Source organism: Somniosus microcephalus, chromosome 13, assembly GCF_052327205.1.
Source record: "Somniosus microcephalus isolate GS21.2 chromosome 13, FLI_Smic_1.0, whole genome shotgun sequence".
NCBI classification, from domain to species: Eukaryota; Metazoa; Chordata; class Chondrichthyes; order Squaliformes; family Somniosidae; genus Somniosus; species Somniosus microcephalus.
This window is the reverse complement of record NC_140999.1, coordinates 18423945-18447012: the sequence shown is the minus strand read 5'-3', so window position 1 is coordinate 18447012 and position 23068 is coordinate 18423945. Positions and strand designations below refer to the sequence as shown.

Here is a 23068-nt window from a genome sequence, read left to right as displayed (position 1 = left end):
CCAGGAGCAGGACAGATCAGGAGTTGGGGTCAGTAGCAGCAGCAATGTAGGGGGGATGGCAACAAATGTGGGGGAATGGTGGTGTTTGGTTTCTTTAAAGTGGGGGTCAGAAGGCATTCAGGTAAGTTATTTACCATCGTGGTTGGCCCTAGCTAGCGCTGGCTGCCTCAGGTCAAACCAATCTTGGAGAGGGAGCTTCAAACAGGCGCTAGGCCTCTTATTTGCATATGCAAAGGGCCTATGGCTTGGTTCAGGCGAGGATAAAGGACACACATTTTTTGTCCTTACCCAATATGGCAGGCAATGCATTTCTGGCCAGAAATATTCGCCTGCTTCTTGCCCGCCATATTGGGACCTTTGTAGTCTGAGAAGTGTCCAAAAAACTGGTGCTGAATGGATCAATTAAGGCCCTAGTCTCATGTGCATCAGAGGTATAAAACCTCACTAATAGCACATGAAACACTGGCCGATTTCATCATTTTGTAGCTAAGAACATTTTTATTTTGATACACTTTTTTTTAAAGTAGTCAGGGATTGGATGGTGCAGTGGTCAATTCTTGGTCTACATTTAAATTGGTTCCCAACTGTATAGTGAAAGTCTTGGCAGTCTCCTGTTTATAAGGATCCTATATGAAATGAGTTTGGACAGTCTCAGCCCAGTTCTTGGTCAGCATGATTTATGCAAAATTTGGAATTAATTCACACTGAATTGTCAGTCTTACTCAGAGAGGCCACAGGATGCCTGGGAAATAGAAATGGAAAAATACCGAACTATTGAGATTAGTGACATGAATCAGTCATTCATGAAAGAAAGACTTATGAAATAATACTGAGCAGCCTGCGGGTGGCGCTGCCCAGGGAGAGTATAAATACTCGGGCACGGGCCCAGCTTGCGCAGGACATTCTTAACAGGAACTAGTAAAGGACACAACTAGACCTCCATGTTGTAAAACAGTTGATTAAAGCTTTGTTTAATGCTTAGACCAAGTGCCTAGTAGTTTTCTTACGTCAATTAGTGTTGAGGTTAGTCTGGGTCAGAGGAAAGGGAATTTACTTGGTGCCATATCTAACTTGGAGTGCTGGATGCTGATGTGCCCGAAAATAGAAGGTGTTCCATTCTCCAATACTATCACCTCGATCAGCATGATTTCCTTTAAGACAAACTACACTTTTTTATCACAATCATGGAAAAGATCTTTTTTTGTGTGTTAAATGATTGTTGTATTGTTGTCACTAACAAGCTGAACTTAATTTTCTGTTTGTGTGTGTGTTGTATCCTTACATGTGCTTGGAGTTTCCCAAACCTAAATTCAGAACATTGCACTTACCCGCATTGAAGGGCATTTCCCAAACAGATCCCCCCTCCACAACTTATTTAAATTGGACTGCAAACTATTGTTCAAGTCCAAATTCCCAATTCCTGTGCACAATTGTGTATCATCTGCAAACTTGTGAATGGTGCTATTAATACGCTCAACCAAATCATTAATGAAGATGATGAACACAATGGTCACAACATGAAGCCCTGTGGGACTCCACTCATGAGCTGACCTCATATACATTTATTCCCACTGTTGACAACCCTTTGCCTACAAGATTGCAGCTAGTTATTTATCAAGAATAATATCTGATCGCCAATTCCACATGACCTTATCCAATAGCTATCTATGCAACACTTTATTGAAGGCTTTCTGGAAATCAAGGTGCATAACATAGAATCATAGAAAGTTACAGCATGGAGGAGGCCATTTTGGCCCATCGTGTCTACGCTGGTCAACAAAGAGCTATCCAGCCGAATCCCACTTCCCAGTTCTTGGTCCATAGCCCTGCAGGTTACAGCATCCCAAGTGCACATCCAAGTACATTTTAAATGTGTTTAGGGTTTCTGCCTCGACCACCCTTTCAGGCAGTGAGTTCCAGACCCCCACAACCCTCTGAGTGAAGAAATTTTCCCTCAAATCCCCTCTAAACCTTCCACCAATTACTTTAAATCTGTGCCCCCTGGTTTTTGACCCCTCTGCTAAGAAAAATAGGTCCTTTCTATCACTTTACCTAGGCCCCTCATAATTTTATACACCTCAATAAGGTCTCCCCTCAGCCTCCTCTGTTCCAAGGAAAACAAATCCAACCTATCCAGTCTTTCCTCATAGCTAAGATTCTCTACTCCTGGCAACATCCTTGTAAATCTCCTCTGTACCCTCTCTAGTGCAATCACATCTTTCCTGTAATGTGGTGACCAGAACTGCATGCAGTGCTCTAGCTGAAGCCTAACAAGTGTTTTATACAGTTGAAGCATAACCCCACTGATCTTGTATTCTATGCCACGGCTAATAAAGGCAATCATTCCGTATGACTTCTTAACCACCTTATCTACCTGGCCTGCTACCTTCAGGGATCTTTGGACATGCACTCCAAGGTTCCTCTGCCCCTCTACACTACTCAATCTCCTACCATTTAATGTGTATTCCCTTTCTCTGTTAGCCCTCCCCAAATGCATTACCTCACACTTCACTGGAATGAATTCCATTTGCCATTGTTCTGCCCACCTGATAAATTTATTGATATCTTCCTGCAGTCTACAGCTTCTGGACTGCAGTCATCCACTAGTTTGGTTACTTCTTTAAAAAATTCAACCAGGTTAATGAGGCAAGGCCTCCACTTTATAAAACAATGTTGGGATTATCTAATAACTGCCAAACTCAAAGGCCTAGAAATTCAGTCGCGTTTGCGCCCACTTATTGGCTATAAAGTGGTTAGCGCCGGAAGTTTTTTAGCGCCCGAAATTCAGTTGGTCCCTAACATCGGCGTTAGCCGGTAGCGCTGCGCCAGCACCGATGATGTCATCGGTGTGCGCAGCGCCCCAGTTCCAATGGTAATCCGTCCCGATGGCCAAATTCAGTTGCGGCCGCCTCGCCCGTCGCGGCCGCAAACAGCGTTTGCAAAACGGTGCCTTGCAGCTCGGAGAGGCCGGCGCATAAAGGTGGAGGGGCGGCCGGCCGCTTTCCCGGCGGCCGCCTGGCCGCACCTCCCTCCCCGGACTCCTGCACCACCCCCCCGCGGCATTGGTGTGTGACTCCCGCGAGCCCGGCACTTCTCCGTGGTGCCGGGCTCATTTGCCGGGGGAATCCAGCGGCGATCTCACGGCTGCAGGCAGCTCCTCCTTAAGAGAAGGAGGAGGCCTGCAGTACCCCAGCCTGCCGCACCGCATCGGGTGCCGCAGCGGCAGCTGGACGCCTGAAACTGACATTCTTCACCCCAAACGAGGCGGCCAAACCCTGCAATAGTGCCCGCCTCCATCTTGGGGCGGCGCAACTGAATTTCAGGCGGGCGCTACGGGAATCCGGGCGAGCGCAAAATTTCGGGCACTAAAGACCTGGCGCGGCGATACCGAATTTCTAGGCCAAAGAGTCATAGAGTCATTACGGCACAGAAGGGGGCCATTCGGCCCATTGAGTCCATGCCGGCTCTCTGTAGAGCAATCCAGTCAATCCCATTCCCCTGCTCTATCCCCGTAGCCCTGCAAGTTTATTACCCTCAAGTGCCTACCTAATTTCCTTTTGAAATCATTGATCGAGAGTCTCCACTTCCACCACCCTCGTCGGCAGTGAGTTCCAGGTCATTACCACTCGCTGTGTAAAAAAGTTCTTCCTCACATCTCCCCTGTATCTCTTGCCCAAAACCTTAAATCTGTGTCCCCTAGTCCTTGTACCATCAGCTAATGGGAACAGCCTTTATCTGTCTACCTTATCCAAACCCTTCATAATCTTGTACACCTCTATCAAATCTCCCCTCAACCTCCATTGCTCCAAGGAAAACAACCCCAGCTTCTCCAACTTAAGCTTGTAGCTAAAATCCCTCATCCCTGGAACCATTCTGGTAAATCTCCTCTGCACCCTCTCAAGGACCTTCACATCCTTCCTAAAGTGTGGTGACCAGAACTGGATGCAATACTCTAGTTGTGGCCTACCCAGAGCTTTATAAAGGTTCAGCATAACTTCCCTGCTTTTGTACTCAATACTTCTATTTATGAAGTCCAAGATCCCATATGTTTTGCTAACCACTCTCTCAATATGTCCTGCCACCTTCAAAGGTCTATGCATATGAACCCCCAGGTCCCTCTGTCCCTGCACACTCTTTAGAACTGTGCCATTAAGTCTATATTGCGTCTCCCGATCCCTTCTGCCAAAATGCATCACCTCACACTTCTCTGTATTAAATTACATCTGCCACTTGTCTGCCCATTCTGCTAGCCTATCTATATCCTGTTGCAGTCGATTGGTATCATCCTCACTGTTTGCCATACCCCCAAGTTTGGTGTCATCGGCAAATTTAGAAATTCTACTCTGTATTCCAATATCCAGGTTATTTATATATATCAAAAAAAGCAGTGGCCCCAGCACTGACCCTTGGGGAACACCACTGTCTACCATCCTCCAGCCTGAAAAATAGCCATTTACCACAACTCACTGTTTTCTGTCCTTAAGCCAATTTCTTATCCAAGTTGACACTGACTCTTCTATTCCATGAGCCTCAATTTTGTTAACCAGCCTTTTATGTGGTACTTTGTCAAACGCTTTTTTAAAATCCATATAGACAACATCCACTGCATTCCCCTCATCAACCTTCTCTGTTACTTCATCAAAAAATTAAATTAGATTAGTCAAACACGATCTGCCTTTTACAAATCCGTGCTGGCTCTCCTTAATTAACTTAAATCTCTCCAAGTGCCTGTTATTTTTTTCCCTGATTATTGTTTCTAAAACCTTACCCACCACTGATGTTAAACTGACTGGCCTGTAGTTACTAGGATTGTCCTTACACCCTTTCTTGAACAAGGGTGTCACATTAGCCACTTTGCAATCCTCTGGCACCTCCCCCGCATCTAGGGAAGATTGGAAGATTATGGCAAGCCCTTCCGCTATCTCCACCTTCACTTCCATTAGCAACCTGGGATGCAAGCCATCCGAACCAGGCGACTTACCCACTCTAAGCATATCCAGCCTTTCCAGTACATCCTGCCTACCAATTTTCAACCCATTCATTACCTCCACCATCTCCGCTTCTACTAATATTTTGTCATCATCCACTTCCTTAGTAAACACTGATACAAAGTACTCATTAACTATTCTAGCCTTGCCCTGCGCCTCTAAGCATATATCACCTTCTTTGTCTCTTACTACCCGCTTACTATTTACATGCCGGTAGAAGATTTTTGGTTCCCTTTTATGTCAACTGCCATTCTATTCTCATATTCTCTCTTTGCCAGTCTTATTTTCCTCCTCACTTCCCCTCTCAACTTATTGTATTTGGCCTGGTTCTCACTTGAAGAATTCACCTGACGTGCATCATACACCCTCTTTTTTTGTTTAATCTTATTCTCTATCTCCCTCGTCATCCAAGGAACCCTGGCTTTGGTTCCCCCTACCTTTCCCTCTTGTTGGAATGTACCTAGCCTGTACCTGAAACATCTCCTCCTTAAAGATCACCCATTGTTCCGTTACAGTTTTTCCTGTCAGTCTTTGTTTCCATTTCACCCTGGTTAGATCTTCTTTCATCCCATTGAAATTGGCCCTCTTCCAATTTAGAAGTTCTACTTTAGATTGTTCTTTGCTCTTCTCCATTACTAATCTAAACCTTATGATATGATGATCACTCTTACCCAAGTGTTCTCCCACAGACACTTGGTCCACTTGGCCCACCTCATTCCCCAGTACCAGATCCAGCAATGCCTCCTTCCTAGTTGGGCTGAGAACATACTGGTTAAGGAAGTTCTCCTGAACACATTTCAGAAATTCCTCCCCCTCCTTTCCCTTTACTCTAACATTATCCCAATTTGGGTAATTAAAGTCCCCCAATATCATCACTCTATAACTCTTGCACATCTCTGTGATTTCCCTGCAGATTTGCTCCTCTCGCTCTCTCTCTCACTATTTGGAGGCCTATAGAATACCCCCAATAGTGTGATCATACCCTTTTTGCTTATCAAATCTAACCAAATGGATTCTGTCCTTGCCCCCTCAAGGACATCCTCTCTTTCCAACACTACAATGTCTTTCCTAATCAGTACTGCCACCCCACCTCCCTTTTTTCCTTCCCTATCTTTTCTGAACATATCCATGAATATTAAGTGCCCAGGCCTCACCATTTTTAAGCCATGTTTTCATTATTGGCACTACATCATATTCCCACACGGCTAATTGTGCTTGTAGCTCACCTTATCCACCACACTTTGTGCATTTACATACATGCATTCCAAACCTGTCTTTGCATTCCTCGTAGTCCTTAGTCTGCTCCTATCTAATATGGTACCACTTCCTTCTCTAGTACTATCCAACACTCTCCCTCCTTTATGCACCTTATTCCTCTTTTCTACTTCTATATGCTGGTGCCCATTTATGATCATATAAATGACATTCCGTATTATGCTTCCAACATTTCCCTTATAACTGACGTCAAACTAACAGGCCTATAATTCCCGGGCTTTGATTCCTTTCACTTCTTAAATAATTGGATCACCTGAGCCTCCCTCCATTCCAGTTGAACTAGCCCAGAATTCAGAGTTATTGAATATATGAGCCAATGACTCACATCGTAGATCTCCCATTTCCATCAACATTCTGGGATAAATGTTATCCTTGGGTGCCTTAATCTTCAAGACCATTTCTGCACATTTCTATTGAATCAATTTTAGCCACAACTCTATCCAGCACTACTGGCTCCTGAGTACACCGTACCAAATTGGCACTTTGGCCATATCCTTTCCCTCATTCCTAACCTGTCCTGCTAAATCTCTCAACAGTACCAGTGCAGACTTTAAGGACTGGATTTTGATACTGGAGGCGTGTAGGAGGCGGGACTACAACTTTTGGGGTTGTAGTCCCGTCTCCATCGAGTTGTGGCCAACCCACTCGATTTTCACTTGATTGACCTTGTTGAGCCCACCCAGCGGGGTCAGCAGGCCAATTAAGGGCCACCCGGCAACAGGTGATGTCACAAATTGACATTTCATCTGTCAAGAGCTTTTGACAGCTGAAATATCAGCGTTTGACAGCTCTTTGAAGCTGTCAAATGCTGACAATCTGTACACTAAGTTAATTCCTTCCTCTCAGGCTGATTTAGAGATCTCTCCAGAACAGAAAGCTGAATGCTGCAACTTTTGACAGCTCGCGGCCATTCTGCTTTCTGTGCCGGTGAGATGAGGGACCCCCAAGACCTGAAGGAAGGAAGGCTGTAAAGGTAAGTAAAGGTAAGTAAAACTTATTTAAACACTTTACACACACCAAACACACTTACCTCTGCACTCATGCACACATTACTCACCTGAACACCAGACATCTCAAACTGTAGTGTATGTGCTTTAAGTCAGAACTACTTTTTACAGCTCCTGTATACTGTAGTACCGGCAGTAACCACACCGGTATATAAGCTGTGCGCATGCCTCTGTACTCCAGTTTAGAGATGACCCTCCTCCAGTAAAGACCTGTTGTTTGTTTATGTACAGCATCCGTGTAATTCTTTATCCACTGAACCACAGATCTAACAGTGGCGACGAGTGTTGATGCAAATCTACCTGCAACATTAAACAAAAAAAAACAAAAAAATAGTCGAGTCCAGGAACACGGGCATCAACCGCGAGCAACCGGCCAGCAGTCAGGCAGAGATCCAACTTTGCTGGGGAGGCTGTGGAGAGCCGGGCTTGGTTCCCCAGCCACAACGAGCAGTAAGAGACCGACGACAGGTCCTGAGCAGACCCTTCCCGAGCAGCGGCAGCTGGAGCCGACCGACGGCAGAGGGAGAGAGCCGGGCAGCGTCAACGGGGTAAGAAAGAGGGTGAAGAGAGCAGGGCGCAGCCGGGGATTGATCACCGAGCGGCGTCGAGGAAAAATACTGCAAACCGGAGAGAGAGAGGGTAAGAAACAGCCGGGTTCTAGACTGAGCGGCGTCGACAAATATCAAGAGAAGAACGCGCAGAGCACAGCCAGGGATCACGAGCTGATCAGGGTCCACGGGGCGAAGCAAGGGGAGACGGCATTGAGCCGCGGAGAAGCAGGGAGAGCGCGGGAGGCGCCATTGAGCCACGGAGAAGCAGGGAGAGCGTGGGAGGCACCATTGAGCCGCGGAGAAGAAGGAAGAACACGGGAGACGCCATTTTGCAAAGCCACAGCGGAGAAGACGGGCGAGCGCGGGAAGGAAGGAAAGCACGGGAGACGCCATTTTGTGCCAGCGGAGAAGAAGGTGAAGCGCGGGAGGCGCCATTGGGGATAGTTAACGCACAACCAAGGATGCCGAAGAGTGGCAGTATCTCTACGTTCGACAATGAAGTCGAAGATTGGGCGACATATGTGGAACGTATTGAGGTGTACTGCAGGGCGAATGAAGTGCCAGATGCTAATAAAGCACTGGTTCTGTTAAATTCCATGGGTGCAAAAACTTATGGGTTACTGCAAAATCTAATAACCCCAGAGAAGCCGGTAAACAAGGATTTTGGAAGCATAGTAGAAATCCTACAGGACCACTTAAGCCCCACACCGCTGCTGATAGCAGAACGATTTAAGTTCCATAAAAGGAACCAACACAAAGACGAAAGCAATGCTGAGTACCTAACGGAACTGCGCAAGCTATCGAAATACTGCCAGTTTGGAGCGGACTAGCAGACACGTTAAGGGACAAGTTTGTGTGTGGGCTACAAAGTGAAGGAAACCAGAAACGGCTTCTATCAGAAAAGGACCTTACGCTGGACAAAGCTTTCAATATGGCAGTATCACACGAAGCAGCCGCAAGGGGCGCTGCAGAGATACAACGGAGACCACAAGAATACGGCACCAACGAAATGACCTATGGAACAGGGAAGTGCTATCGCTGCGGCAGAACAACACATGACCAGAAAAATTGTTGGTTCAAGGACCAAGTGTGCAGACAGTGTGGGAAAGCAGGACACATAGCAAGAGTCTGCAGGTCTGGGAAGAAAACCAACAGTAAGAAATCTCCACAGGAGAAGTACAAAAAGGTACACCAGGTACCAGGTACGAACAGAAAAGTGACACAGACTCCGGAAGCAAGGAGCTGGGTTGTCTGAAACTACATAACGTAACCGAAATAGAGGATCACCAGACTATCTGGGTTACACTCAAGATAGACGGAGTCCAAGTGGAAATGGAATTGGACACAGGGTCAGCTCTAACAGTCATAAATCAAAGAGACTACAAGCGGCTATTTTCACACATACCCTTGAAAGCTACAGAGATTGTCTTGAAGACGTATACGGGGCAAAAAGTCTACCCCAAAGGAAAAATAAGGGTGAAAGTGACATATAAAGGTCAGGAAATACCTAAAATGGATATATATGTATTGCCAAATGGAGGACCACCACTGCTAGGACGTGAGTGGATCCGGAAGATACATTTAGATTGGCATTCCATACAGGCACTGAAGGTGGAGGCCAAAAAGGATGACGACGTCACACCTGGACGACTGTCAAAAATGCTAACTGACGCAAAAGAAGTGTTCCAGGAGGGACTAGCAACACTAAATGGAATACCAGCAACAATTAAAATAGAGGATAATGCAAGCCCAAAGTTTCTGAAGGCCAGACCAGTGCCTTATGCGATCAGACCAGCGGTTGAAGCAGAGCTGGAAGGGTTGGAACGTTCAGGAGTACTGTCCAAAGTGGACTGGAGTGAGTGGGCAACACCCATCGTCCCTGTAATGAAGAGGTCGTTGAGTAATACGCCTGGGGAACCAAAGAAGATCCGCATCTGTGGGGATTTTAAGGTGACAGTGAACCCAGTCCTTCACACGGTGCAATATCCGCTTCCACGAATTGAGGATATTTTCGCCTCGCTATCTGGTGGTAAACACTTCACAAAAATTGATCTAGCCCAGGCGTACTTGCAAATGGAGGTAGAAGAAGCTTCGAAACATTACCTTACGATCAACACCCATAAAGGTCTCTATCAATACAACCGGCTGGTGTTTGGAGTAGCCTCGGCTCCGGCTATCTGGCAAAGGGTGATGGATCAGGTCCTGCAAGGGATTCCAGGGACCCAGTGTTATTTGGACGACATCTTGGTCACGGGCGAAAATGACGGTGATCACCTCGCTAACTTGGAGAAGGTGCTCGCCAGATTAAAGGAATATGGGCTACGAGCTAATCGCCACAAGTGCGAGTTTTGCCAGAAACAGATCTCGTATTGCAGCCACATCATCAATGAAGAGGGGTTACATAAGTCCCCTGACAAGATTGAGGCAATAGTCAAGGCTCCAGCACCGGAAAATGTGTCACAACTGAGGTCGTTCCTCGGGCTGGTAAACTATTACCACAAGTTCATACCAAATTTGTCTACGGTACTACACCCGCTGAACACCCTACTGCAAACAGGGGTACCATGGAAGTGGGATGACAAACGTAGACGAGCTTTCCAGAAGTGTAAAGAATTGATCACATCAAAAGAGGTGTTGGCCCATTTCAACCCAGCACTACCAATTCGTTTGGCATGTGATGCATCACCCTACGGCATTGGAGAGGTGCTGTCGCACAAATTCCCAGATGGGTTGGAGAGGCCAGTGGCCTTTGCGTCTTGGTCACTAACCTCAGCCGAGCGCAACTACGCCCAGATTGACAGGGAGGCCCTCAGCCTAGTATGGGGAGTAAAAAAATTCAACCATTATCTGCATGGGCAGAAGTTCACCTTGCTGACTGACCACCAACCACTTGTCTCCATCTTTAATCCTAAGAAGGGCGTGCCAGTAATGACTGCACAGCGGTTACAAAGATGGTCCCTGTTTCTAGGGGCGAATCAATATGAAATAGAATATAAAGGCACGAGACAGCATGGGAATGCTGATGGGCTATCGCGCCTGCCACTGCCTACTGTGGAGGAAGCACCAGCAGTGGACCCTATCGAGATATTTTATTCGTCGATAATTGAACGATTGCCAGTAACAAATGCGGATATAGAGAAGGAGACCCGCAATGATCCGACGCTGTCACGGGTATATGAATTGACGGTGAGGGGATGGCCAACACATGGCGACTCACTGTTGCCAGCATTCTCATCCAGAAGAGAACAGCTGTCAGTATGCCAGGGGACAGTGATGTGTGGATCCAGAGTGGTGATTCCACCCAAGTTAAGGGAGAGAGTGCTAAATGAGCTACATGAAGGTCATCTGGGGGGGAGTGCAAATGAAAAGCCTTGCTAGGGCTTATGTGTGGTGGCCGGGGAATCGATCTACAAATTGAAGACCTAACTAAGAGCTGCTTAGGATGCCAGAAGGTCCAAAATGCACCACCACATGCCCCTCTACACCCATGGGAGTGGCCCTCCTCTCCATGGCAATGGGTGCACATTGATTTCGCTGGTCCATTCATGGACTCAATGTTCTTAATAGCAGTGGATGCTCATTCAAAGTGGCCTGAGGTGATAAAGATGTCTTCAACCACTACAGAGAAAACTATTGCAGTCCTACGGACCATATTTGCCAGAAACGGTTTGCCAGAGCAGATCTGCTCTGATAATGGACCACAGTTTGTGTCCGACGAGTTCCAAAAATTCATGAAAAGGAATGGGGTAAGGCATTACACATCCGCCCCGTATCATCCAGCCACCAATGGATTGGCTGAGAGGTTCGTACAAACCTTTAAGAAGGCAATAAAGGCCATGTGCGACGAGGAAATTCCACTACAGCATAAGATGGACAATTTCTTATTAGTCTACCGAAATGCGACACATGCAGTTACCAACCAGACCCCGGCCATGATGTTCCTTAACCGAAGGTTGAGATCTCGTCTGGACTTGCTCAGACCAAATGTGCGAAGAAATGTTGAGGACAAACAATTCCAGCACATCAACGAGAAGCCGACAAGGAGCTTCAATGTAGGGCAACCAGTCTTGGCCCGGGACTATCGAACAGAGAAGTGGCAACCCGGAACGATATGTACAAGGCAGGGGCCATTAATGTACACAGTGGATGTCGGGGAGAACATTGTGAGACGCCACGTCGATCAGATCTTAGCGTCACAGGAAGGCGTCAACCCCATGTCTCGAGTACCTGGGGATGAACCCGACATACCGGTAGCATCTACTTCAGACCCAGTAGCAGTGGAACCCGATGAACTACCCGATGAAAAGGGGTCAGAATCGCCTCTGCACCAAGAACAAGAACCTCCGGAAAGGCGCTATCCCGAAAGGGTCAGGAAGCCGCCCCAAAGACTGAATCTATAAATGGACTTTTTGTTATTGAATGTACATGTAAAAATGTAATTGTTATTTGAATATTAAGGGGGTATTATTAATCTAAAAAGGGAGGAATTGTAGTGTATGTGCTTTAAGTCAGAACTACTTTTTACAGCTCCTGTATACTGTAGTACCGACAGTAACCACACCGGTATATAAGCTATGCGCATGCCTCTGTACTCCAGTTTAGAGATGACCCTCCTCCAGTAAAGACCTGTTGTTTGTTTATGTACAGCATCCATGTAATTCTTTATCCACTGAACCACGGATCTAACACAAACCCTCCAAGCCCTTCAGCCCGACGGTCCGCCTCACTAACTTAGCATGGTTTGGAGCCGTCGGGAATCCCAGACTTCAGGGATAAAAGTAGGGATTAGGCTAAAAACTGCCTGTTAACTACCTGTTAACAGGCAGTTAATTGGCACTAATCCCCTTCCCGCCTCGGGGAGGTGGGTCCCAGCACAGTTCGGGTATCTGCCTCCTTTGAAACTGGCATGAGGTGGGTTGGGGGCGGGAAGGGTTCGTGTCCCCCGATTTTTACATGCCTCCAATCCCGCCTCCACGGCCCAATGAAAATCCTGCCCTAATTGTTTTCTATATTGAGCAATGGCCAGGTAAAAATGGCACGGCGGCATGATTTACATTAATGTCCCGCCCCCCACCCCCCACTCATCCTCAGTTAAGAATCCCAGTTATAATCTTGGAAAAGCATATTTTTTATTGAGAAATCTAGATGAAAGGTTGAGGCCACAGTGTAGGACATCACGAAGGTCAAAAAGAATAGGTGAGGAGATGAGTCAAATCAAGAACGTGTCGTTAGATAATGCCATGTTTGGGTTTTCAAATCCATTGTAGAAAGAAGGGGAGGTCAAGGGAGGTAAAGTTCTGAGGTTGTAGAAAAGAATTATTGGAATAGGAGATGGTGGAATAAGTCTTAAGGGGCAATTTTAACCTTATCCGCCCAGTGAAAACTAGGTGGGCGTGCAGTTAAAATTGGCGGGGTGATTTATCCACTGATCCCACCATCTTCTATATTAACCTGTTCTTCTGAGCAGGTGGCAAGGACATCCCCCTGAAAACAGCAGGGTCCTTCTTTAAATATGCAAATTGGGGTCTGAAGATGCCATCAGAGGATCTGAGGCCATAATTTTTTATTTTTTATTTTTGGGGCAGGAGGACGAGGAATGATTCTCCCACCCTGAGGTGGAAAGCTTAGACCGCCCGTGCTCCATGCGCCCCTCCCCCCTTCCCTCCTGCGAGACCCTCCCAAAACCCCCTCCCCACGACTCTCCTTGCTGGAGACTGTTCCTTTCATGCCAGCTGGCGGCCTCCTGGCCCACTGGCCAGCAGCCACTTCCCGCCTGTTCCGGACTGGCTACTGACTGATGACATGCAGATGAGACCCGGGCGTTAAAATTACCCTGGCCTCACAGTGCCACAGTCGGTGGGGGGGGCGGGGGGTTGGCACTTATCCAACAACCCACCCGCCCAATTCCTATTCCCGGTTAAAATCGGGGATTTCATTTCAACACAGCAGGGAAAGGACGTCATATATGGAACTTGTGAGAAGTGAGAAGAAAGGTCAGAGGAACAGTGGTAAAAGTAGCATTGATGAAACAGAAAGACAAGAAAGGTTGTGAAGCTAAAAGTGGGAGAAGAACCAGCAATCAGTTGATCAGCTTTTTCTTGTATCTTGCCGAAGAGTGCAAGAGAGATGCTATGTAACAGCCTCCCCAGGTATGAGAAAATAGATATTTTGTTGATGGCTCATGGAACAGCCTGTGGCTGTCAAGATCCTCTGGGAAATCTTTGTGCTACAGCAGATGGAATCCGCTAATAGGGAAACACACTCTGCTGCAGTGATAATACCCTGCCCCCACATCGAGCAAGTTCAAACGGTAGAAATTCTCTTCAAAATCTCATGAAACAAATCATTCCAACATGCTTATACTGTATGTTAACAGGACACATGTGAGCCATACAGGAGCTCAAGAAGGAAGATACACCCCTGGGTGGTCGGGTGGTCTTATCAAGGTGTCATGGTCATTCCAACAGACAGCCAATTACCACCCACATCAATGATATTATTGCATGCACTATGTTTATAAATGGAATTCTCTTACTAAACATTCTACACATACAGCAACTTTAATGTAAGATGGCTGCTTGAAAAGCAACTGAATGAAAATCTGATAAACTCACCAAATATAATTGCTTATTGAACCTTGGCTGATTATTGAGAAGTGAGACTTGTGTTTGTCAACTAACAACAGAACACCATTTTTTTAATGACCCCCATTTCACACATACCAGAAAGACATAGATTGGCAGTGTATGCCTATAATTTGTATGTTTATGTGTATGCCTGTGCGTGTGTATGTGACTGTGGCCACACATGAGTATTTTGGTTATCTAAGATTTCCTTGGTGACTATCAGATGCTGTGCTGAGATTGTATTATGTGTGAGATTGTCAATACTTGAATGCATCGTATTCGGAACAAGCCAAAGCTAACATGAGCATTTCTGATGTAGATCATCACCTATCTGGCCTGTGAGCTCTAAAACAATGAGAGGTCGGCCCAGTTCCAGAATCCATGAACTAGCCAAACCAAAACAGATCCACAAGGATTGGCGGCCAGACCGATCAGCTTATACTACGGTAGGTGTGCACAACTGGATTTGAATCTCTCACCACAACTGTTCAGTATATATGCTAGCCCTGAATTTATGCTGTGGAACACCAACATATAAATGTTGAACACACTTATCTGAAATTCCTCACTCCATTACTTTAGCTGAAGTATTGATCTGTTTAAAATAAACAGGTTAATGCCTTTGTTAAAATAAAGGAGAATTTGTTATGAGACCGTAACATGGCTCAGTAATTTCCAGAATAAATGTTTCTTAATCAGAGCATGTAGTATGTCTGTTGAATTTGAAAAGGATTCAGTGCTTTATTCCACTGTATCATCTTCCAAAAGATTTAAAATACCACAAAGGCTTTTAGTTTAGGCGTCCTCTGATTGGAATTATAATCTGACATGAATTTTAGCTAACTATTCAGAAAGCATGCTAGGGATGAAATTAGAAAACTAAGTTTACCATTCATTTAGAGCTAGGTAAGTCAATTTTCTCAATAGGATCTCAGCTGAATCATTTTAAACTTGGGTATCAATCTCCGGATGCCCGGTCATTCATCAGAAATCAGGAGGGAACATTGGCGAGACATAGATCACGATGCAGAAGGCGGCTAGAACATAACATCATTTTTTTTACAAGCCCAATGACTGCTTTCAGTTAATGCAACCCAAATGAAGAAAGATATACGACCCGCAAATTTATAAATTGGATTTAAGCTGTGTTCACACTACAACTTTAGGATCAGCGCAAAGTGATTTCAGCCTGCAGCAGTGGTAGTGAAGCCTGAATCCAGTGCCAGGGTCCCACCTGACTCAGGAGTGAAAAAGTGAGTCTCACTGGTGTCACTCCACTTCACAGTTAGTTTGGATTTTGACACCTGATTTGCGCTCCACTGACAGTATGTTCCAAAGGGCGGGCGGGTTCCTCATGATTTCCCTCCGTAACCTCGGTAGAAAACTGGTGAACAACCCGGAAAAACGCCGCAGCCGGACGTTTACTCCGTTTCTCTGCTATTTCCCGCCGATGTTGCGGCAGGAGATTGGGGAAACCCTGCGGAAAGTTTACCCCCACATGTTTATTGCTGGTGCAAAGCACATCTGTATGCAGATAAAATTCATTCCTTATCAGGCTCAAGAGGTTCAGGTTCATTTTCCATCTTGTTACAGTGCTAAACTGTAATAATCACAGCTCTGCTGTAATGGCCTGAAAGCCATTCTCTCAGCTTGACAAATAGTGGGCAACATGGAGGTGCTGAGAAGAAACTTCAACATTCCTTCCTGTTTGTAAATTCTTTGAGCTTCACAACAAATGGTCTGTTATAGATCTAGCATACAGAATTTCACCATTTGCTGACAGCAAGTTTATAACCTATAAACTCTTGACGATGCACTTAAAAAAATCCTATTGCATAAAAACATAAGAACATAAGAACATAAGAAATAGGAGCAGGAGTCGGCCATTCGGCCCTTCGAGCCTGCTCCGCCATGCAACAAGATCATGGCTGATCTTCTACCTCAACTCCAAAATTTATCGCTCTCTGTCTTGAATATACTTAACGGCTGAGCATCCACAGCTCTCTGGGGTAAAGAATTCCAAAGATTCACAACCCTTTGAGTGAAGAAATTTCTCCTCATCTCAGTCCTAAATGGCCGACCCCTTATTCTGAGACTGTGACCCCGTGTTCTAGATTCCCCAGCCAGGGGAAACATTTTCTCAGCATTAACCTTGTCAAGCCCCTTAAGAATTTTATGGGGGAAAAATTCAGTTGTTTGCGCCTCCCATTAGCGCCTTAAGAGGGCGCTAATGGAGCGCATAGCAACTAGCGTCCGGGTGCAGCAATATTTGCGCCGCTCGCAAAATTTACTAGACATTTTGCAGCGGCGCTAAACACTACCGCCACGATCTCCTGCGCCGGCAGATCGTGACGTCAGTCGAGTGCGCAATGCCCCAGTCGTGCCCGGGACTGGATATTGAGTGGCGCCCCCTGCCTTACCGCCTGCCGCTAGCAACGACAGGTTGAGGGGAGCGTTTTGCAGTCAGAAAGGGACTGGGGGAGCGCTATTTAAAGCTGACCGCTTCCTGCCTTTTTTTGTTGGTGACATTTTTGCACCACACATTCTGAGAGAGAGAGAGAGAGAGAGAGAGACTTCTGGAGAGAGTCAACACCGTGTGAAGGATTTTTGGGTACTGAGCAGCACTTTGCAGGTTCATTTTGATTTGCCCTTCATTGCTTCGCCAGCGCTCTGAGTTAGCGCCTCGCTGCTCGGCCTTTGCACCTTAAGACAGGTGTGAAGTGCCTGATTTAGCGCTCCAATCACCTCCAGGGGCGATAAAAGCCAAGTTTGCCGTCGGAGGCGATAGTTAGCGCACGGCCGATAATGGCGCCCCAAACGGGGCGATACTGAATTTTTCCCCCTATATGTTTAAATTAGATCACCTCTCATTCTTCTAAACTCTAGGGAATATCGGCCAAGTCTACGCAATCTCTCCTCATAGGGCAATCCCCTCATCCCAGGAACCAGTCTAGTGGACCTTTGTTTCACTCCCTCTAGTGTGTCTTTCCTTAGGTAAGGAGACCAGAACTGTACACAGTACTCCAGGTGTGGCCTCACCAATCAGAACTCTGACGAAAGGTCATCGACCTGAAACATTGACTCTGTTTCTCTCGCCACAGATGCTGCCTGACCTGCTGAGTATTTCCTGCATTTTCTGTTTTTATTATTAAAAAATCCTATGTTTGTTTGGAGCACCTCACATTCATAACCAATGATGTGTAGCTCATAACTTTCTTTTAGCATCTGTACTAAGTAAACAAAATATTGGTGCCCAGAAGTCTTAATAGTTCAGTGCATAAAAGTTTCACCACAATTCACTATTGGATCTAAAATATTGAAACTAAGGAGTCTATTTAGACTCCTATGACCAGCTTTCAAGAGTCCAGTATTGTATCCAATTGTCAAGGTTGAGAAAGTGTTGGTGAAGGAATAATGATGGTGTGCTTGCCAGATGTCTTGTATATGATGGGGGTGAAATTACTCAGTGCATAAGCAATGTGTTAGATGGGAATGAAAACTTTTAATGCATTCACAGGATGCCCAAATTTACTCTATGTAGCTTCATAGAGTCATAGAAATTTATGGCACAGAAGGAGGCCATTCGGTCCATCATGTCTGCGCCAGTCGAAAAAGAGATAGCCAGCCTAATCCCACTTTCCAGCTCCTGGTCCGTAGCCTTGCAGATTACAGCTCTTCAAGTATCCAAGTACTTTTTAAGTGTGATGAGGGTTTCTGCCTCTACCACCCTTTCAGGCAGTGAGTTCCACACCCCCACCACCCTCTGGGTGAAAACAATTCTCCCCAATGCTCCTCTAATCCTTTTACCAATTACTTTAAATCTATGCCCCCTGGTTATTGACCTCTCTGCGAAGGGAAATAGGTGCTTCCTATCCACTCTATCTAGGCCCCTCATAATTTTATACACTTCTATTAAGTCTCCCCTCAGCCTCCTCAGTTCCACAGGAAACAACCCCAGCCTATCCAATCTTTCCTCATAGCTAAAATTCTCCAGTCCTGGCAACACCCTCCTAAATCTCCTCTGTACCCTCTCTAGTGCAATCACATCTTTCCTGTAATGTGGTGACCAGAACTGTACGCAGTACTCTAGCTGTGGCCTAACTAGTGCTTTATACAGTTCAAGCATAACTTCTCTGCTCTAATATTCTATGCCTCAGTTAATAAAGGAAAGTATCCAGTATGCCTTCTTAACCACCTTCTCTACCTCTCCTGCTACCTTCAAGGATCTGTAGATATGCACTCCAAAGTGCCTCTGTTCCTCTATATTTCTCAGTATCATACCATTTATAGTGTATTCCCTTGCCTTGTTAGCCCTCCCCAAATGCATTACCTCACACTTCTCTGGATTGAATTCCATTTGCCATTTTTTTGCCCACCTGACCAGTCCATTGATATCTTCCTGCAGTCTACAGCTATCTTTGTCACTATCAACCACACGGCCAATTTTTGTATCATCTGCAAACTTCTTAATCATGCCGCCTACATTGAATTCTAAATCATTGACATGTACCACAAAAAACAGGGGGACTGGTACTGAGGCCTATGGAATCCCACTGGAAACAGCCTTCCAGTCACAAAAACACCCGTCAACCATTACCCTTTGCTTCCTGCCACTGAGCCAATTTTGGATCCAACTTACCCTTGGATCCCATGGGCTTTTACTTTTTTGACCAACCTGCCATGTGGGACCTTGTCAAAGGCCTTGCTAAAATCCATGTAGACTACATCAAATACACTACTCTTATTGACCCTCATTACCTCCTCAAAAAATTCAATCAAGTTAGTCAGACAAGACCTTCTTTTAACAAGTCCTTGCTGACTATCCTTGATTAATCTGTGACTTTCTAAATGATGATTTATCCTGTCCCTCAGAATTATTTCCAATAATTTTCCCACCACCGAGGTTAGGCTGACTGGCCTGTAATTACTCGGTCTATCCCTTTCTCCCTTTTTAAACAATGGCACAATGTTAACAGTCCTTCAGTCCTCTGGTATCATGCCTGTAGCCAGAGAGGATTGGAAAATGATGATCAGAGCCTCCGCTATTTTCTCCCTTGCCTCTCTTAACAGCCTGGGATACATTTCATCTGGGCCTGGGGATTTATCTACTTTTAGAGCTGTTAAACCTCTTAATACTTCCTCTCCCTCTATGTTTATCCCAGCTTGGATGCATTAGGACGTGGATAAAGTAAATTGCATAACCAAATAGCCAATCAAACAGCTGCTCGAAAAGTGCAAAATTTGCTGTGCGGCCACGTATGCGCCATACCGCTTCCAACGGCAGCGTCTGGTGAGCGGTCTGCGCGGGACCTCGCAATCAGTGCGTGGCTGGCCTTCGGGGGAACAGTGACTGTGGCCCATGGCCCATTCCATGTGTGGAGTGCACAACTACTGTGAGAAAGCTACATAAAGGCGCATAACAAGATTTCTGGATCAAGATCTGCAGATGGCGGTAGATGGTATGAGGGCGCGGTGCAGTGGAGGGGCAAGCTACCAATGCCTGGAGGATGAAGCAAACAGTGCATGTCATCAGAAAAGTGGTGAATATGAGATCGGCATATCAGGAGGCTATTTGGAATGTGTCAGACTGGAAGAAAGAGGCCGAAACTAAAAGCCCCTTAAGACATTAGTGTCTCCTGCTCCATACAGGGTGTCTGTTGATTCCCCGTGCTGCTAAATGGAGTGAAAGCCTGAAATAATTTGCACCCTTCCCTTAAATTGTTGCTTAACAAGTTTTTTTTTTTAAAAACCTATCACCACTAGGCCTATGTGTTAATGTATATTAATCCAGTTCAGTCACAGGAGAAACTTTGGTAACATGAGTAAAAATGCGTTAATGCTTTATTAATGCCAACCTACCAAATTACTGCACATTAATGCACACTTAACCCACAGAGTAATTTCACCACCCCCCCCCCATAGGTATTCTGTACAAAGTGTTCTAGTGAGATCTATTGGCAGAACATCAATACTGCTCTAACCTTTTTCTTTTGTAATATTGACAGCCTGTCCAATAAGGATGGCTTGAAGCATTTCTGTGAGGCCCTGAATGGAATAATGAAGAACTGTGAGCACCAAAGGCACAACTCCTGCTAAGATCATAAACGATGGACAAAGTGGACATACATTTCAAGACCGTGTCACCGGTGTGACAGAGCAACAATAAGAGTCTTGGAAATGAAAATTACATTGGAAGGAAATACAAAACAGGATCTTACTGTTAGTTAAACTAGTGAGGTAGCTAATAAGGATTAACGGTGTAAAATAAAGCATATTCATTCCTAAGGTCATTTAGTCGGACTAAATGCCAGTCTTTTTCTTTAGTCTGAAGATTTTTGCGAGAATAAAATGCTAAAAAAAACCTGATGCCTAAAAGTCAATCATTGCAAGTAAGCAAATTTCAAATTCGAACAAGAAAACAATTAAACATTTAAAGATTAACAATCAAGGAACAATCATTTTCTCACCAGTTATCAAGATATTCCTATTTGGAACAATTTGAGAAAGCGAAAAATACTGCAGAGCGCAGCAAGCATAAAGAAGCATCAATAAACTAAGGGAAGAACAGAGGAGCAGAACAATTGTTGGGTCAATTGGGAAGAACAGAGTCCCATCATTAGAAGTAAAGGAGAGACAATCCAAAGCAAAGGCCCCCTGCTATGGTCCACTACAAAAACCACCCACACAGCAAATCAGCAAACTTAAGGAATGGGAAGTTTGCAGAGGGGAGTGAATGAAAAGGACACTCACACCCATAATAAAATAATAACCAAAGGTGGACACTATATACTCCAAACCATCATCCCCACTGCCTAGCAAAGGAAAGACTACTACACTTGTATGATCTTTACCAGACTGAGGTGGAAAGAATACTTGATCCATTCAGATTGAGTATCCTCCATTGCATCTCTATCCAGGCAATAGATTGCACTGTTCCACGGAAGCTCAGCGTAAGCTCGAGGAACAGCACCTCATCTTTCGATTAGGCACTTTACAGCCTTCTGGACTCAACATAGAGTTCAACAATTTCAGATCATAATCTCGGCCTCTATCATATATATATTTTTTATCCACACTTTTTGTTTGTGACTTTTTTCTTCTCCCCACATGGCAGCTGTCTTTCATTCTGCCAGCACAATTTACACTTCATCTAGAGCCATCCGTAGTTTCTTAACCTGTCCCATTACCATCTCCTTTTGCCTTGAATATCTCTTAATGGGCTAAAAATTCGGTGGCGCCGCGTTTGGGGCGCCAAGCTCACCTGGGCGCCGGAATTTGCGCTCCAGCCAGAGCCGCTTGCGCCCTCCCGATATTCAGTTGGAGCGCCCCAAGAGGGACTCGGGGCGCTGCTCAAGGCTCCCCGCGTCCCGCTTGGGGCGCTCAAACTGAATATCGCCACGCTACATGCCACAGCGCCACATGCTGTGGCATGGCGCGCTGCTGTACTGCAGGCCTTCCTCCCCTTCTTAAGGGGGATGGGCCTGCACCAGCGCGATCACCGATCACGAGTGCCAGCAAAAGAGCCCGACACCGAGGAGAAGTGCCGGGCTTTTGGGACACAGCCGGCACTGCCCGAGGGGTGGATCAGGAGGCCGGGGAGGGCGGCGTGTGGAGGTGCTGGCAGGCGGCCACTGGAAAAAATGGCCGCCCCGCACCTCCACCTTAATTTGCGCCACTACCGCCACAGGTAGGCCCTGTGAACCGGTCGCGATTTGCGACCGGCGTTACAGAGGCGGGCGCGACCAAATATCGCGATCGGGGCGGTAGCGGGGCGCTGCGCACACCAATGACGTCATCGGTGGCGGCGCAGCGCTACAAGCTAACGCTGCCATTAGCACCCCGCTAAATATCGCGGGAGGCGTGGCCAGTGGCGCTAAAGCCACTGAGTGCCCTCTTTGGGCGCTAACTGGTGGCGCAGCCCACTGAATTTCTAGGCCAATGTCTCTTAATCTCTCCTGCCTTCTATCCTATCACAGACCTTCCCTTTTGTTCTTTCATCCCCTCCCCCCTTTCCCAGCCCCTAAACTTGCTTAAAAATCTGTTCCATTTCCTGCTTTTTTCCAGTTCTGACGAAAGGTCATCGACCTGAAACGTTAACTCTGTTTCTCTCTTCACAGATGCTGCCTGACCTGCTGAGTTTCTCCAGCATTTTCTGTTTTTATTTATAATAGATTTATCTTATTCATCTATCTTCCAATTTCATTGATCCTTTCTATCTTTTTACTCTTGGCAGAGGTATAAGAGCAGTAAGTTTGATGATACTTAAATAGGTATGTGACTCTCCCTCCACCGTACATCCGCCAGCCCCAACCCCCCAACCACCTAAATAAAGAAATAACCACAAATAAAAATGCTAACTTACAGTTTTTCAAAGGGAAGAGGATTCGGCAGAGGTTGAACTATTAACAAACTTTAATAGACACAAGAGGCTCACCAGGAGGATGCACAAAAGCCCTATTACAGATTGATATTCTGTTGAGGGACTGCAATGCACCTCATTGAATGCTGTATTTAGGTTGCTTTGAAAAACTTATACACAGATTCTTGATATCCAATGCAGGATGCTCAGACTCTTTGGGCTGGATTTTCATTCAGAAGTCGGAAAGGAGGAGGGACTACAA

The 23068-nt window shown here is 45.9% G+C and overlaps 1 protein-coding gene across 2 annotated transcripts in view; it reads left to right on the top strand.

The window, feature by feature from the left end:
- The window catches only part of LOC147108102 (sperm microtubule associated protein 2-like), a 76676-nt gene that overhangs the window by 43399 nt on the left and 10209 nt on the right, over positions 1-23068 (top strand). The window contains exons 9-10 of one of the 2 annotated variants that reach the window (XM_086004591.1): positions 14767-14893; positions 20453-20783. In XM_086004591.1, coding sequence (XP_085860717.1) covers positions 14767-14893; positions 20453-20464 — 139 coding nt within the window. In that variant the 3' untranslated portion in view covers positions 20465-20783. Of the gene's footprint in view, positions 1-14766; positions 14894-20452; positions 20784-23068 lie in introns of those variants that run through there. The other variant, XM_086004592.1, reaches the window with a different exon arrangement.